The sequence below is a fragment of the Lissotriton vulgaris genome, chromosome 7 (genome assembly GCF_964263255.1).
Source record: "Lissotriton vulgaris chromosome 7, aLisVul1.2, whole genome shotgun sequence".
Classification (NCBI taxonomy): Eukaryota; Metazoa; Chordata; class Amphibia; order Caudata; family Salamandridae; genus Lissotriton; species Lissotriton vulgaris.
The window spans coordinates 10,738,131-10,756,373 of record NC_141695.1 but is presented as its reverse complement, the minus strand read 5'-3'; the positions used below and the strand labels follow the sequence as shown (position 1 = coordinate 10,756,373).

Genomic DNA, 18,243 nt, shown 5'->3' with positions numbered 1-18,243 from the left:
TTCTGGATGGTATTGAGGATTTCTCCGAAGCTAGTAATAATTTGCTCATGGGAGGAGTCTTCATCGAGACAGGTGGAAATCCAGGGGAGAGCCTTAGCTATGACCTTACTTGAGGTAACGGATGGGTCAACACTTGACCATTTCACAGAGTAACCGTTTGTTTTATCCATAGTCAGTGCTTTTTGGGTCAGCAAACTCTTCTTCGGTGTATTGGGAGCAGTCGTAGGTAACTTGATCTTAATACTGTTAGGAAAATGATCGCCGGCTATTTCTGAGCCTGTAGTAAATTGGTGAAGCGTACCCATTACAGGATAAGAACATAGTATAAAATCTATGGTGCTACGACAACCCCTGCCATGAAAGGTAGGTCTAAATTCCACAGGTGGATTTACGAGTTCATTTGCGAACATCACTTCTAGGGACATTAGGCTATCATTAAAAGAGTCTCCTACAGGGGTATGGGTAAAGTGGGTCAACGGGGAATCATGTTCATCTAAGAGGCCACAGACAGTTTTCTTATAGTTAGGGCACAGTTGTACATTAAAATCCCCTCCCCATATTACATTGCTCATAGCTGATGGATACTTAACACGTTGTTCAGTTATATACAAAGAAATATCAGACACAGTCTTTGCACAATCTGCTGGTGTTAAATTGTTGTAAAAGTTTATGAGAGTGTAAGATGTACCATTTTTAAAAGTGAGCAAAATAATTTGATAATTTGGTGTAGTACGTAGAGTTATGGTTTTCTTTGCTGCTAAAGTGTTAGAAATATAAACCACAAGGCCCCCCATGGGTCTACCATGTGTTGTTGGACTGGCTGGGGAGTGAAGTGTTATGTATCCTTGTATATGCAGTGGGTTAATTGTCCAGGTCTCTTGCAGGCAAATTATCTGATGCGTGATGACAAAGTCTAACCAAGGTGCCAGTACAATCTTGGATCGGAGACCTGCAACGTTCCAGAATATTATTGAGACTAGGTGGAACGACGGGGTTTCAGTACCATACGCTGGGCATCCTATTTGCGAAGGAGTCTTAGTTATTGCGCATGGATCGAAATTTGGAGAGAGGGACAGGATGTCACCTTGCATGTTACATATGATAGCTGGACTGGGCTGAATATCAGCGCCTTGACAGAGGTTTATATCATCTGTGGCAATTGTAGCTAATGTGGTTAATGGTGACTTTATTTGAGTCGATGGACTTGGGAGTTGGAAGGAACTTACAGGCGACAAGGATAGAGGGCTGGAGGGGGATATATTCCTGTCTTCCAAGACGGTGGAGAGTGGTGGTCAGTCCACCATTTCTAGGCAGTCAAACCTATTATAAGTAGGGACGCCCCCCCAATCTAGGTATGGCATGTTATCTCTACCTCCTTGTCCTGCCCAGTTTGACCAATCCGAGTTACTATTCCAGTTGCCTACCTGGGTCCAGTTCCACTCGGGGCTTGGTTGCATGGGTTTAGCTGGAGGATAGAAAAAGGCTAGTCTTTTAGTGCCGATTCCCTCAGGGGATGTTTGGGGGCCCCAAGAGGAGATCAACTCGACAGTTTGGGGATCCTCAAAGTTTATGATTATGCAATCTCCTGGGATCGTTTTTCGCTCCCTCCCGATCCACGGGACTCTGCGTACCGAAACAATTCTGTTATTAGAATATGGAGGAAGTGGGCGATTCAGTGACAACCAGTGGATTATTTTGTTTTTTAGGGACCATCCCGGTTCTTCAGAATTGGTACGCAAAACTGGGACCCCGGTCATAATGATAATGTACGGGGTCGCTTTTGGGGGAAGGTGAGCAGGCCGGGCTCCGTTACGTCTTGCGTTATAAGAGACGTTTTTTGAGGCTGGGGTTTTTGTCGAGGATTTTGCCGGGGTTGTTGTGGTTATTGTGACGGGTTGGGCCTTTGCTACAGAAGGAGCAGGACGTGAAGAGATGGAAGTGTTCTTAGCTGCGTTATTAGCTGGTATTTGCTGCGCTGGTTTGCTAGGTGATTTGGTGGAATTCTGGTGAACCACCGCTATGGTGGTTGCCACTTTCTGTGGTTTGGATGTTTGCAGAGAGTTGGTTTTACCTGCATTTTTAGGTTTTGAATTTTGAGGTTGAGGCACTGGGAGTGAGGGTGTTGAGATTATGGTCAGACTTTTCTGAACATTTAAGTCATTTGTTAGTGAGGCTAAAGATTTTAGAATTTTCGAAAGTGTTAACTCAATGGGTTTCAGATGTAACTTAATTAAAGCCTCTATAGACACCAAGGAGAAGGTCTCATGTGTACTGGGAGCCAGTTCGCTATGTAAATTGCCACTTGGGTTTTGGTTAAGTGTGTCTGACGAAAGATTTATTATTTCAGGCGCTGTGGTAAGCGTTGACTGTTGAAACAGTGCTGGGTAAGATGGGGATAAAGCTGAAGGAAGGGGGTGATCTGAGGGGGGTATCAGGGGATCCTGTTGTATGATGACGTTATTGTGGGAGGTTTTTTTAGGACCCTTTTTCACTTTCCTCTTTTTCGGAATGGCCCCCTCCCTCTGACCCCTTGCATTTAAGGAGGGAGAAGAAGGAGAATCCTCCTCGGGAGGGATAGTAAAGAGAAGTGGAGTTCTCTCAAGTGACGGGGGAGTATGTGGTGCAGAAGAGGGTGAAATGTGAGTAGTGGAGAGATCGATGGATACTGATAAATCCACTATTCCAGGGACAGTATGAGTCTCCAGCTGTAAACCAGCGTCTACAGGGCGTTGCGGAGTTTTGGCTGCCGCCAGTAGTCCCAGGGAGGAGCGTCTGGCTGCGGCCAAATCCTGGGAGACTCTCCTTTCAAGTAAAAGGACACCTTGATTTATGGCATCGTTTGCTTTAGCAATAAATTGATCTATAGGCCCTTTGACCTGTGCAGCATGGGTAGGCTTGGTGTTTCTAGTAAGCCTAGGTGACATGATACGAAATTAATAAGTATAGCGCTAAGTTAAGTAACCGGAAAGTCAGGGTTTACAATACAAGTACTACAATAACAGCACAGAGGATACGCTATCAAGGGGGTGGCCCAGTCCAGTCTTACCCGGTCTTGAACGGGCTTAAACGGGCCCGCCCTTGGCCCGGGCTTCGCCCCGGGCGCTCCCGCGCAGCAGGGCTCTACAGTTAATATAGGTCGCTTCCTCCAGTTAAGTGAGGGGGCGGGACGATGAGGGAGAGCAGCCCAGGTGACACGGGCTCGGGGTTTCCCTTGGGCTCCTGGGAAACGGAGTCCACACCCCGTCGCTCGCAGCCCTCTGACCCACTCCGCAACAAAGAGAACTTCAGCCCCTGGTCCTAGGGCGACGCGGGACCCGCGAAGCGGGTTCCGCTAGCAGCAACGATGTAGAGCAACGATGAGGAGGTTCCTGGCAAGCGCTGCGGAAAACAGCAGCAGTCCGTCCCTGTTCCTGGCCAATTAGGTGCAAGTCCCGCGTTCTCAAGCCTCACGGGGCGCTTTATCTCGACCCGGAGGCAGGGGGCGGGACGATGAGGGAGAGCAGCCCAGGTGACACGGGCTCGGGGTTTCCCTTGGGCTCCTGGGAAACGGAGTCCACACCCCGTCGCTCGCAGCCCTCTGACCCACTCCGCAACAAAGAGAACTTCAGCCCCTGGTCCTAGGGCGACGCGGGACCCGCGAAGCGGGTTCCGCTAGCAGCAACGATGTAGAGCAACGATGAGGAGGTTCCTGGCAAGCGCTGCGGAAAACAGCAGCAGTCCGTCCCTGTTCCTGGCCAATTAGGTGCAAGTCCCGCGTTCTCAAGCCTCACGGGGCGCTTTATCTCGACCCGGAGGCAGGGGGCGGGACGATGAGGGAGAGCAGCCCAGGTGACACGGGCTCGGGGTTTCCCTTGGGCTCCTGGGAAACGGAGTCCACACCCCGTCGCTCGCAGCCCTCTGACCCACTCCGCAACAAAGAGAACTTCAGCCCCTGGTCCTAGGGCGACGCGGGACCCGCGAAGCGGGTTCCGCTAGCAGCAACGATGTAGAGCAACGATGAGGAGGTTCCTGGCAAGCGCTGCGGAAAACAGCAGCAGTCCGTCCCTGTTCCTGGCCAATTAGGTGCAAGTCCCGCGTTCTCAAGCCTCACGGGGCGCTTTATCTCGACCCGGAGGCAGGGGGCGGGACGATGAGGGAGAGCAGCCCAGGTGACACGGGCTCGGGGTTTCCCTTGGGCTCCTGGGAAACGGAGTCCACACCCCGCCGCTCGCAGCCCTCTGACCCACTCCGCAACAAAGAGAACTTCAGCCCCTGGTCCTAGGGCGACGCGGGACCCGCGAAGCGGGTTCCGCTAGCAGCAACGATGTAGAGCAACGATGAGGAGGTTCCTGGCAAGCGCTGCGGAAAACAGCAGCAGTCCGTCCCTGTTCCTGGCCAATTAGGTGCAAGTCCCCTATTTAGGTCATGTCTTGTGCTCAGAGGGAATAACACCAAAGGATGACCTGGTGGAAGCAATAAGAGATGCCTTTCCGTGCAGGGCTCCCGCCACCTCCGCTCAAACACTGGGCGCGTTAACTACGTCACACGAGCACACAGGAAACTGATCTTGAGACCCCTGAAGGAACTGTCTCTGAAGAACTTGAACCTGATCAGGTTGAGTATCTGGGGACAGGGGGACCTTCTAGGGCAGACTTGGGGCAGGCTCAGTTAACCTGTCCTTCTCTTGAACCCCTCAGACAGCAGGCTGCTGCTGAGGCTGCTGGGAATGCTCAAGGTGCCCATAAAGTTTATTGAGATGAAGGACTCCTTTACACAGAGGGTAGAGACCCCAAGCCTGGTGCAACCAGGAGGTTGGTTATACCTCTGCAATTTAGGGGTTTCCTTCTCACCTTGGCCCACGATATTCCTTTAGCAGGACACTTAGGCCAGAATAAGACCTGGGACAGGCTTGTCCCTCACTTTCACTGGCCTCACATGTCTGAAGACACCAAGGAGTTTAGTCGCTCCTGTGAAACCTGCCAAGCCAGTGGTAAAGCAGGTGGCACCACAAAGGCCCCCCTGATACCACTACCTGTGGTGGGAGTTCCCTTTGAAAGAGTGGGGATTGATATTGTAGGTCCAATGGATCCCCCTACAGCATCTAGGCACAGATTCATACTGGTGGTGGTGGACCATGCCACCAGGTACCCAGAGGCAATTCCACTTAGGACCACAACAGCTCCTGTTGTGGCCAGGGCCTTACTTGGAGTTTTCTCCAGAGTGGGTTTCCTAAGGAGGTAATATCTGACAAAGGTGCCAACTTCATGTCAGGATATTTGACAGCTTTGTGGAAGGAATGTGGTGTCAACTACAAGTTCACCACTCCTTATCACCCACAATGTAATGGGCTTGTTGAAAGATTTAACAAGACCCTAAAGGGTATGATCAAAGGATTACCTGAAAAGCTCAGGCGGAGATGGGACATCCTTCTACCCTGCCTTTGGTTTGCTTACAGAGAGGTCCCTCAAAAGGGGGTTGGCTTCAGCCCCTTTGAATTGTTGTTTGGGCACCCTGTAAGAGGACCCCTGTGTCTGGTGAAGGAAGGATGGGAGTTACCTCTCAAAAAGCTTAAGCAAGACATAGTGGACTATGTACTTGGTCTCCGCTCCAGGATGGCAGAGTACATGGAAAAGGCATCCAAAAACATCGAGGCTAGCCAAGAATTACAAAAAGCTTGGCATGACCAAAAGGCTGTCCTGGTTGAGTTTCAGCCTGGATAGAAGGTATGGGTGTTGGAGCCAGTGGCCCCAGCAGCACTCCAGGACAAATGGTCTGGACCCCATACTATTCTGGAGAAGAAGGGAGAGGTTACTTACTTGGTGGACCTAGGAACTCACAGGAGCCCCCACAGGGTGCTCCATGTCAACAGACTAAAGGCATATGTCAGCAGGGCAGACATGGGCTTGCTCATGGCTACAGATGAGGGACAGGAGGAAGAGAGTGACCCTCTCCCAGACCTGCTCACTCAGAACCCTGAGGATGGCTCAGTTGATGGTGTGGCCTTAGATGGCAGCCTCACTGAACATCAGCAAAATGACTGTAGACAAGTTCTGCAGGCAGACAGGCATATGTTCTCATTGACACCCAGTCAGACTAACTGGTGTACCCATGTGGTGGACACTGGTGACAGTCTTCCCGTAAAGAGCAGGATTTACAGGCAACCTGATCATGTCAGGGACTGTATAAAGACTGAGGTGCAAAAGATGCTGGAATTAGGTGTCATTGAGCCTTCAGAGAGCCCCTGGGCTAGCCCAGTGGTTCTGGTCCCCAAACCTCACACCAAAGATGGCAAGAGAGAGATGAGGTTCTGTGTGGATTACAGAGGACTCAATGCTGTCACCAGGATAGATGCACACCCTATTCCAAGGGCAGATGAGCTCATTGACAAGTTGGCTTCTGCCAAATATTTGAGCACATTTGACTTGACAGCTGGCTACTGGCAAATCAGGTTAGCTGAGGAGTCTAAAGCCAAGACAGCATTTTCTACCCCTAGTGGGCATTATCAATTTGTGGTGATGCCCTTTGGGTTGAAAAATACACCTACCACCTTCCAAAGGTTGGTGAATCAAGTCCTTACTGGGTTGGATGACTTTTGCGCAGCATATCTGGATGATATTGCTGTCTTTAGCTCCACCTGGGAGGATCACCTGATCCACCTGAGGAAAGTTTTAGAGGCCCTGTAGAAGGCAGGCCTCACTATCAAGGCAACCAAGTGCCAGATAGGGCAGAGCAAGGTTGTATACCTGGGCCACCTTGTAGGTGGAGGCCAAGTTCAACCACTGGAGAGTAAGATCCAGACCATAAAGGACTGGTCCCCTCCAACCACCCAGACTCAGGCCAGAGCTTTCTTGGGCCTGACTCGGTACTACAGGAAGTTTGTTAAGAACTATGGGTCCATTGTGACTCCTCTTAATGATCTGACATCTAAGAAGATGCCCAAAAAGGTTCAGTGGACAGAAATCTGTCAAAAGGCATTTGATAACCTGAAGAAGGCCATGTGCTCTGCACCTATCCTGAAGAGTCCTGACTACTCAAGAGAGTTCATTGTCCAAACAGATGCTTCTGAGTTGGGAGTGGGAGCAGTGCTTTCACAGCTTAATGTAGATGGCCAGGACCAGCCCATTGCTTTTATTAGCAGAAGGCTGACCCCCAGAGAGAAACGTTGGTCAGCTATTGAGAGGGAGGCCTTTGCTGTGGTGTGGGCCCTGAAGAAGTTGAGACCATACTTATTTGGCACTCACTTCAAGATTCAGACCGACCATAAGCCCCTCTTATGGCTTAATCAGATGAAGGGTGAAAATCCCAAACTACACAGGTGGTCCATTTCCCTACAGGGGACGGACTTTACAGTGGAGCACCGCCCAGGGACTGACCATGGCAACTCAGATGGTCTCTCCAGGTACTTCCACTTAGAACATGAAGACACAACTGGTCAAGGTTAGTCTAATGTCCCTGCGTTTGGGGGGGGGGGGGGGGGTTGTGTAGGAGAGTAGGGTCAGCTATCCTATGGTCACCCCAAATTTTTGCTTTTTGCTTCACTGGTTTATGACTTAATGTGGCTGTGGGCCTGCTAATCAGACCCACAGCCTGCTGTTCTCTCTCTAAATTACTGCCAATGCACTCTAGGTGCATTACGAATTGGATACTGGTTCACCTTATAGGCCCCTGTAACAGTGTACCATAGGTACCCAGGGCATAGGTGCATCCAAGGCCTACCAGGGGCTGCAGCATGTATTGTGCCACCCCTGGCCTGGCCTCCATATTTGACACAACTGGCTGATCACTCAGCTGGGGTAAGTTGGTGTAATCACCTCTTGCTTAGGTGTAGTATACCTATACCTAACCTAAACTGGACACATATGTTCCTATCAGCCACTCCTATGGAAGGCCTCATCAATCCTGGAGGCAGAGTGCTTGGAAATATGTGAGATGGTGCTCTAGCATGAGCTGAACCTGTCTGCAGCTGTTAGGAACCACTCTCTTAGCTGTTCCGGGATATTGCCATACCATATACTCTTAAGTGCATTATAATCCTCACGGTTATATGCTATCTTTGGTTTGGCTTTATCAAAACATGTCGAGTAAGGTGTCATACGAATTGGAATACTATCCCCTCGACAGTTCTGTCGACGGGGATAGCATTCCACCCTTCTAGAGGGTCACGACATGTGTGTAGCCTTAACCCCGGTTAAAGTTAACCAGAGCCTCAGCATCACAAAATGGATGCTGCCACCACAGACACAAGTCTGACCTCCTGCTGCTGGGAGTCCTTCCAGCGAGGGAGGCTTGGACAAAGGGTTTCCTGCCTTGGGAGGTGCGAGCACCACCCCAGACAGGGTTTTGTGTATTGGGTAGGACAGGGCTGAACAGATTGAGACATGCCCGGGGCACACAAGGTGTCCCCGTGCATAAGCCAGTCCAAACCGGTCCTGGGACTTTCCAGACCCAGGCCTGGCGAGGAGCTGGACAAAGGAAAGGGGTGTAACCGCCCCCCTTCCTGGTTCCACCCAGAGGAGGGACCTAGTAGGTGATCCACCCCTCAGATTGGGAATAAGAGTGGGAGCAGTGTCATTGCACAGCAGATCATCCTGAATCAACTTTACACGAAGAAGACGACTGGACTTCGACATTCTGCTGCACAGAAGACTGAAGAGAATCTCCCTTGTGGCCTAGGAGTGGCCACCCTGTGAACACAGGTACCAACCAGCGAATCGACGTCTGCTCTGCCGCCGCCACCCGCCGGAGCCTGAGCCCAGAGCCTGACAAGACCCAGACTCCCAGACTTCTCACAGCCCGATCCAGAGTCCCTGCAAAGAAGGGACCCGTGGAGGCACCGAGAGACGTGGGACCGGACTTCTTGGAAGACACCCGAAGAGCTGACAGCGCAGCACCAGAGGCATCCTCGACGTTGTGCTTTGGGGACTGAGAACCCCCACCACCGAGCAGCCCTTGCACCGAAGATCAGCCCCCCAGCATCTCCACGATCTGCGTGGGGCCCTTTTGCATTGTGCCACTCGACGCGCCATCCCGGCCACTAGCCACGTGGTCAGCGGCCATCTTGGCGATGAAACCGAAGAACTACACTGCGGGTCTGGTTGCTCCAGACTGGCCCTAGCTCCTGTAAAAAGGAGCCCCCGCTCTGACCTTGCTGCTCCGAGTGTTAAGCCTTTTTTGACTCCTGCGTGGCTTGCATTAGCCAAGGCCTGTTTGCTCCGATCAAGTTGCCGACACCGCCAACAGCGAGAAGCCTGCGTGGGACAGCTCGTGACCGACTCCTGGACGTCCTCGACCCTCGGTGTCCACGTGGCTGCAGAGAGAAGCTACACCTCAACGCCTGTTTGCACCCGACATCGCCTGGTTCCAATCTGGTTCCACGGTAGTCACTGGCTAGTGACTTTGAACATGGTCTCCTCTGCTTTCAGGTCTTCACATCTTCAGATCCACCCTTGGATCCACCGGAACTCTTCACAACGAGCCGCCTGCAGCATCTTCAGCTCCAAGCACCATCGACCAGCGTGACGAAACCCGACACTACTTCGACCCTATGCACACGCTTCCTGTGGGTGAGGTAACTCAGCTCCGCCGGTGTTCCTACACTGGTACACATCTCTAGGGCCTGTGTCTCAAGTTTCAGCTTTCTAGGTCACTCGGAAGGTTCCGAACTAACTAACTTTGTACTTTTTACGCACCATAGACTTTGCATTGGTGAGTGCGTGCACTTTAAACACTGCACTTGAGTCCCGCGGGCCTTTCCGAACTTAGTCACTGCTAGTCCCGAACAGCTCCAGCGATTCCCAAGGCCCTAAGCCTGTTTCCTTTCAGATTGGTATCTCTTATACCACTTTCTTAGTATATGGTTTAGGTGGCCCCTAGGGCTCATCCATATTGTGCAACTTTTGTGCATTTTAAACTGTCTTGTGTTTAACGCTTGTGCTTCTGTGCTCATAAAGAGTCCAGGGGATACTTTTAGTTAATAAATCAATATATATTTTCAATATATATCTGTGTGGTGTCCTTTCATTTGGTATTCAAGGGGGTTGTGTATGGTAATACAGCTGGCTTCACATGCCTTTCAGAGTTTAGCCTAAGACTGCTTTGTCCACGTTACCACTAGGATAACTGGTCTATAAGGTTGACTTACAATCAATCATCATAAGGGTTGCTTGGCATGGTACAAAGTGATCACTAGAATTAGTGAGCATTATATACCAAGCCAACTTCTCACAGAGAGCATGTATTGTGAATGACGCTTTACATAATTTTCTCAATGTATCTTTCTGAAGGACACTTCTGCGTGAAGTGCTGATGCAGGCCTGCTAGCACGATAACGTATGAGCCTTTGTTTGAGATGGCTTCATATTTTATTATACAGCTCCGGACTGCTGTTACTGTGGAAGCTAACGAAAGGAGTATTCTATCTTAGATTAGGTTTAGTGTAATGAAATCTTAAATTACATGTTTATTTTGGATTTGTCCAATATGAGCTAACGATGACCAGGGCGTGCTATATCTGCAGTTTTGTTAATTGTTATGCGTAAAAGTGTATAAAATCCCCTGGTTTGGGGAATTCAGACTGGTGCTCTCATTTTCCTCCTGATACTCTGTCCGATTTATTCGAGATTTCTCTTCTCCTTTAAAATGCTCTTTATCAGGTCAACACGGAGATTTTTGAGATACTTTACTGCTTGAACAGGCATTCCAATGGATCTGATTTTGTACTCTGTATCTAAGCCGACATAGCATTTTCTCTACATTGCCTAATTTAAGATCTATCTAATTAACCCTACACTTTTTTATTGATATAGAATTCAGTTGAGTGGTCCCAGTCACAATTTAATATTACTCTGATAAATTGTTGGGCTGATGTGGAGACTGGTTACTGCAAGATCATGGGTGTTGGAGCAGAATTTCCAGAAGTAAATTGTGGGGTAATCAAAAATATTGCAGTTCAGTGTGTTGTAATTTGGCAGCGATCGATGTTAGCATTTAGCTGAAGCCATCTTATTTTCGGCAGCTATCTTGTCTGCCATGTGCTCACCATGTGCTCTGTCCTTCCTTGCTGTCGTTTACCCTCATACTCTGCTTATGGATAGACTATATTTAGGCTTTGCTACTCTGCACTTGCGCAGAAGACACTGTAACTGCTCACATATTTTTTAGTCTGTAACTGTCAGGGTATTTTTACCATAATTAGCAAACTGCTAAGCTCCTCCCTACTTCTGACTGTCCATTTCTGTATGACCTTTTATGTATGTAAACCTTCTGTTCTGTACTTGTACCGCCTTCTTTTGAGCCACTGTGTGTGTATAAAAGGTCCATGTTCCTTCTATTCAGTATGCTACTTCATACACTTCCGAAGGGTGTTGTGTGAATGTAGTTCCACCTCATGAGGTTAATAAACACATTGTTTTATATTCCAGTTTCCATGCCAACTTATATTCTATTGGTCTGAGGACTTGTACAGAGAAAGGCGAACCCCTAGCACTGGTAGGCCTAGCTGAGGCTCACCACGACAAATTGGCGCCCAACCAGTGGGGCTCATCGGCGACTTGGATGCCCGAAGAAGTGGTCGGAATGAAGGATTAGAATCTCGCTGCGGACGAGCATTGCCCAAGCCCTCGTGACCCTTTACCACCCTTGCCCTCGGTATCACTGTTACTATATACTAGAGCCTTATAAGGGGGCAAATTACTTTGCCAATTATGTGTACCAATTTATATTATTTTTATGGAAAAGAGCAAGGGCACTGGGGCCTGGTTAGCAGGTTCCAGTGCAAATTCAGAGTAAAAAAACTGCATCTAGCAGTTCTACTGGGGGCAAAAATGGGGGGGCAGGCATCAGCACTGGAGCCCAGTTTCTAAACATATGACATGGACAGTACTTTGGGGACAGCTGTACCAACATATGTCCCTGGGTGACATCCATAGAACTGTATTAAAATACTAATGAGAGTCTACTTACGCAAGTTGCAGTCTCTTCTCTCAGGGTCCAGGTGGTCAACTGAATACAAATCTCCTTCGGTTTTAACGTGGACGATTGGTTTGTTGTCTCTGTGTCCTGTTGTAAAGAGAAATATAAACAAATTAGTAATCAGACTGGAGCACTTATTCGTGAATGAAGCTACGTGACACAGAGGAGGAAAGGAGAAGAATCAAAGAATTGCAGTTTGCTAGCTGGCATTTTCAGCTATTATTAATATTTCTTTTTATTTTAAAACAGATTTTATTGAGTTTTCAAAATCAATCAAAACCTGCAGTACCATCGCTCCGCAGTGCAGTACCAGAGTACAACTTGTCATAACGAGCAGCTCAATCGGTCAATGATAATCTAGACAGATACAAACAACAAACAAACTACTCCCTCCCCATAGGTCAATAAATGACTTTCTCTCATCAAATTCAGGGCCGTGCATTATAAAAAGAGTATGATAAGTCATAATGAAAAGTCTCGGGTAGGGGGGTAATCCAGTCTTTTAATGGGGAGTATGTTGCATATAGCGGGCCCTCAATTGTAATATATATAGCACATCTGGGCAACTGTGTCGGGGAAGCCACTATTCATCAACAGGTTCGAGAAGTTCTTCCTGACAGGTCCACAGGTGAGGCCCATGAACTCCGATCCGGCCACTATGTAATGGTCAAGGTCTTCGAGAGATCGAACAGCTTGGAGCCCAGGTGGCAAGGACCGGAACAAGAGCGGTTCGAGTGACGAACAGGAAGAATTGGGTGCACAGTACTCACTGTAAAAGAGTGTTGTCTACTTTGGTGAGACCTGCAGTGCTAACTGACCATCGAGAGATTCTAGATACGGTGAAAGGCCCAACTATATCATCTCACGAATTTGATTAACTCTTCGCGGACCTCAAGATCCCTGGAGTATCCCAATACCAACTGAGACCACGGAAAGAGCCTGCATTGTTAAAAAAGACTGGTAGAGCTACCGTCCTGGGTTTGTGAAACTGAGCTGATGAGGCAAGGGGGGTATATGTCCTACATAGTGAGACCCGTCTTGACCTTCGGCGAAGAAACCAACGGCTGCCCAGGACTTTAGAGCTCCAACGATTGATTCAAAGACAAAGTGGTCATGTCTGCAGGGAAATCAACTGTTGCTAAGCTCTGTAATAAAAAGACCATATGTGTTGTAGGATTTGTTGTTGCTATGGTAGCTGTAGCAGTGACAACCTGGGTTGTCGAGGAAGTGGCTCCTGCTCTGCAACTGCTGATCGTCACTACCCCAGTACTAGCTGAACATCATTACTTTACACTTTCATACCATGAGCAAAAGCATCGACAATCCTATTTGAACAACACGTTCATTCAGATGTTGCATCACACTCAAAATGCCACCAATACTACTGACTGTTGAAGAAGGGAGGAACACCTTATATTCCTCTTCCCTTCTCTCACAATGGTTCTTGCCAAGCTTGGTTTGCGCTTTTATTTGCTTCTGAAAAGGCTAACATCTCTAGTATGACAGTAGGACGGATCAATTATCACCTCAATAAAGTGTGTTATCAAGATGAAGATGGTTATCCTCGAGCTGAAGGGACTAAATGGGAAAGGGAGGAGTATCGACCTGAAAATATTTCTACACCGTATGTTTTTCCAAATATGCGAACTATTAAGAACAATGGACCATTTGTAATTTCTGTTACTAGAGCTAAAGCAGACTTGCGTATAAGCAGTATTGGAAGAATTCCAGTAGGAAGAAGTCAGTGTACTATGGTTCTGACCATTGAAGGTGTCAATAACAGCAGTTTCATATCATCACATAATACTTACGTTGTCTGTGGGAACGAGGGATATTACCTACTACATGTTGGATGGTCTGGAGTATGCTATGTGTCATTTCTGTTGCCTCCTGTGTTTCTGGCACCTGCATCGTATCACAAGGATTTCAAACTGTACAATGACATCTCCAAGAACAGATATAGGAGGACAACAAGCACTGAGGACGTGGACCAGACTGACACCACTTTACAACAATACGTTGATTTCAATTTGGGCTTGTTTTTCTTTGTGGGTGCTGCAATAAACAGAAAGATAAGACGATTGACTCGTGTTGTAGAAGCTGTTACCAATCAGACAGCTATGGCACTTGGGAACATTACGGAAGAACTGCAAGTTGCAAGGATTGTAGCACTCCAAAATCGCATGGTTCTAGATGTGGTTTTAGCTGATCGAGGTGGTACATGTCGCATCATCGGTAGCAGTTGCTGTGTCTACATTCCAGATCACTCTCCTTGTGTGATTGATGCAATCTCTAAACTGCATAAGATTGCTGCTGAAATTCACCGGGACACTGGCACCTGGACTTTTGTCAGCTGGTTTTAGACATTGTTTGTTACCTGGGGCTGGATGCTATTGACCATCCTATGTGTGATACTAGTAATACTATTTACATGCTGTGTATGCATACAATGTGGTCCAACACTTTGCTGTGTCTTTATCACTGCCTGTGTACCTAAGCGGAATGTTGCAGAAATAAAAGCTCAACACATGCTGAATAAAGAGATTACTGAAATGATGCAAATAAATGAATGTCTGCAGCTAATGGTAAAAGGGTTGTATGTTGTAATTTGGCAGTGATCAATGTTAGCATTTAGCTGAAGACATCTTATTTTCGGCAGCCATCTTGTCTGCCATGTGCTCACCATGCACTCTGTCCTTTCTTGCTGTCGTTTCCTCTGTTCTGTGCTTGTACCGCCTTCTTCTGAGCCCCTGTGTGGGTAAAAAAGGTCCATGTTCCTTCTATTCAGTGTGCTACTTCATACATTACCGAAGGGTGTTGTGTGAATGTAGTTCCACCTCATGAGGTTAATAAACACGTTGTTTTATATTCCAGTTTCCATGCCAACTTCTATTCTATTGGTCTGAGGGCTTGTGCAGAGAAGGGCGAACCCCTAGCACTGGTAGGCCTAGCTGAGGCTCACCACGACAAGTGAATTATTAAGGTTCGGGCTCCCACGCATGTCCCCCAAAAGGTCTTTGATGGCACAACCACCAACTTGCTTGAATGTTTTTCTGCCCATGTAAGCAATGCAGCGGACAACGGCAATCCCCGGGGTAATGAATGGTTGAGATCTTTGCAAGAGTTGAATACTCAGTCTGTGACACTGATGGACCCGTCTGCTCTGTGCTACGGAAAGAGTGAGGGCCGATGTCCTGTCAATATTAGTAATGCAATGCACACAGACGGACACTAAATCCCTACCACGGAGAGTGAGAGCGGGGGATCCGTACAGAACTTAATAGAAGGGGCAATAGGTGTAGCAGGGGGTAAAAAGCAGTGTTGATTAACAGCAGAGGAGGCATGTTTTACAAGGTGGAATATTCTGTGAAATGGCAGGAAGGCCTTACCATGCAATATTCTTACAATAAACAGAGATGATCCTTGGATTCAACAACAATAATCCTTAGCTCAGTCCTGGTAGTGTGGCAAAGAACAGCCAGGAATTACAGGAGTAACTTGTGTAATGTGTTTTACAGTACCATGATGGTTCATAAGTAAATGAGGCAACTCGAAAGAAAGAGACCAACTTATAAAAATAGAACTTATTTTTATATAAATATAGGCACCAAAACGAACTTTGTATCATACATATAACCGGGGTTGTGGATTTGGAAAGTTTTCAAAAACAGATGCAGCACATCTGTCTAACTGGCCCCGTTGAAGTCATTGGGGAAAACACACTTGGCACTCGACCACTTGCAGGGCGAGTTCAAACGAACCCTCTAGTGGATAGTCAAGTCAAGTCAAGTCAACGAATTTATATAGCGCACTACATACCCAGAGGGTCTCAAGGCGCTTAGGGAGGGGAGGAGGATTACTTGTCAAATATCCACGTTTTAAGTTGCTTTCTGAATGCTAGGTGGTTCTGGGTAAGGCGAAGGTAAGTGGGGAGTGAGTTCCATGTTTTAGCAGCCAGGTATGAGAAGGATCTGCCTCCCATGGTGGTCTTGTTGATGCGAGGTACAGTGGCGAGGGCTTGGCTGGAAGAACGTAGTTGGCGGGAGGGGGTGTACAAGGACAGTCGTGAGTTGAGGCATTCTGGTCTGATGTCGTAGAGTGATTTGTGTGCGTGGGTTAGCAGTCGGAAAGTGATCCTCTTATTGACGGGTAGCCAGTGGAGGTCTTTCAGGTGACCAGAGATTGTTTGTTGCGTGGGATGTCTAATATGATCCTGGCTGAGGCGTTTTGGATTCGTTGGAGTTTCTTCTGGAGTTTAGCGGTAGTACCTGCGTAGAGGGTGTTTCCGTAGTCCAGTCGGCTCGTGACCAGAGCATGGGTGACTGTTTTTCTGGTTTCGGTGGGGATCCAGCGAAATGTTTTTTTGAGCATGCGAAGAATGTTGAAGCAGGATGAGGATACGGCGCTGACTTGTCTGTTCATTGAGAGTGAAGAATCCAGGATAACGCCTAGGTTCCGTGCGTGGTCTGTCGGGATGGGTGCTTTTCCAAGGGCTTCCGGCCACCAAGAGTCGTCCCATGCAGAGGGGGATGTACCTAAGATGAGGACTTCTGTTTTATCTGAGTTCAGTTTCAGACGGCTGTGTTTCATCCATTCGGCAACTTCTTTCATTCCTTCGTGTAGGTTAGTTTTGGCGGTGCTGGGGTCATTGGTGAGAGAAAGGATCAGTTGAGTGTCATCCGCGTAAGAGATGCTGTTGAGGTTGTGTTGGCGGGCGATGGCCGCGAGGGGGCTCATGTATACGTTGAAGAGGGTGGGACTGAGTGAGGACCCTTGGGGTACGCCACAGATGACTTCAGTGGCCTCGGACTTGAATGGTGGAAGGCGGACTCTCTGGGTTCTTCCGGTGAGGAACGAGGTGATCCATTCAAGTGCTTTTCCTTGGATTCCGATGTTTCTGAGGCGTAGTAAAAGGGTGCTGTGGCAGACTGTGTCGAAGGCTGCAGAGAGGTCGAGGAGGATGAGGGCGACTGTGTCTCCATTGTCCAGTAGAGTTCGAATGTCGTCTGTTGCTGCGATGAGGGCGGTCTCAGTGCTGTGCTTTGCTCGGAAGCCAGATTGTGAGGAGTCGAGGGATTTGTTGGCTTCGAGGAAAGCGGCGAACTGGTGGTTGACAGCTTTCTCGATTACTTTGGCCGGGAATGGAAGGAGGAAAATGGGGCGGTAATTTTTGAGTTCGGTGGGGTCCGCTGTGGGTTTTTTCAGAAGGGCTGTGAGTTCAGCGTGTTTCCAGCTTTCCGGGAAGGTGGCGTAGTTGAAGGAGCAGTTGATGACGTCTCGAAGGTGCAGTGCTATGACGGAGTCTGCTTTGTTGAAGATGTGGTGAGGACATGGGTCTGTGGGGGATCCTGAGTGGATGGAGTTCATCAGGCGGATGGTGTCCTCAGTGGAGATAGGGTTCCAGTCGTTAAGGGTGTTCAAGGGGGGAGGATGTTCAGCATATGGTTGGGTGGGTTGGTCTCCGGGTTGGTTGTCGAAGCTGTTGTGGATGTCTGCAATTTTGTTGTGGAAGAATGAGGCTAGGGAGTCGCAGAGGACTTGAGAGGGGGTGATGTCGTTGGAGTTGGCCGAGGGATTGGTAAATTCCTTGACGATGTTGAAAAATTCCTTGCTGTTGTGGGCGTTGTTGTCAAGTCGATCCTTGAATGCTGTTTTCTTGGCCTTTCGGATTAGTTGGTGGTGTGTGCGGGTGGCGTTTTTGAAGGCGTCCTTGGTGCTAGTGGTTGGGTCTTTTTTCCAGGCCTTTTCAAGGGAGCGGCAGAGTTTCTTGGACTTCTTAAGATCATCGTTGAACCATGAGGCCTTCTTGCTGCCAGGTTTGCTTTGACGTTTTTTCAGTGGTGCTAAGGTGTCGGCGGTGTTGGATAACCATAGGGTGAAGTTGGCGGCGGCTTGGTCTGGGTTAGAAGAGTGGGCTGGGGTGTTTAGAAGGAGCGATGAGGAGATCTGGTCAATGGTGATTTTGTTCCAGTTTCTTTGCAGAGTTGGTTGGGGGTGGTTGATGGGTTTTGGCTTGTTGTAGGTGAAGTGAACGCAGCTGTGGTCAGTCCAGAGGAGATCCGTAGTGTGGCTGAAGGAGACATGATTGCTGGAGGTGAAGATGGGGTCGAGTGTGTGACCTGCGATGTGGGTGGGGGAAGTGACCAGTTGTTTAAGTCCGAGGTTGGCGAGGTTGTCCAAGAGGGTGGTGGTGTTGCGGTCGTTGATCTTTTCAAGGTGAAAGTTGAGGTCTCCCAGAAGGATGTAGTCTTTGGAGGGGAGCGCGTGTGGAGTGATGAAGTCCGTGATGTCTTC

The 18,243-nt window shown here is 48.5% G+C and overlaps 1 protein-coding gene across 1 annotated transcript in view; it reads right to left on the bottom strand.

Moving 5' to 3' along the window:
- Positions 1-18,243, bottom strand: part of LOC147700503 (uncharacterized) — a 186,676-nt gene that overhangs the window by 72,872 nt on the left and 95,561 nt on the right. The window contains exon 7 of the mRNA XM_086929648.1: positions 11,941-12,036. Coding sequence (XP_086785774.1) covers positions 11,941-12,036 — 96 coding nt within the window. The remainder of the gene's footprint in view (positions 1-11,940; positions 12,037-18,243) is intronic.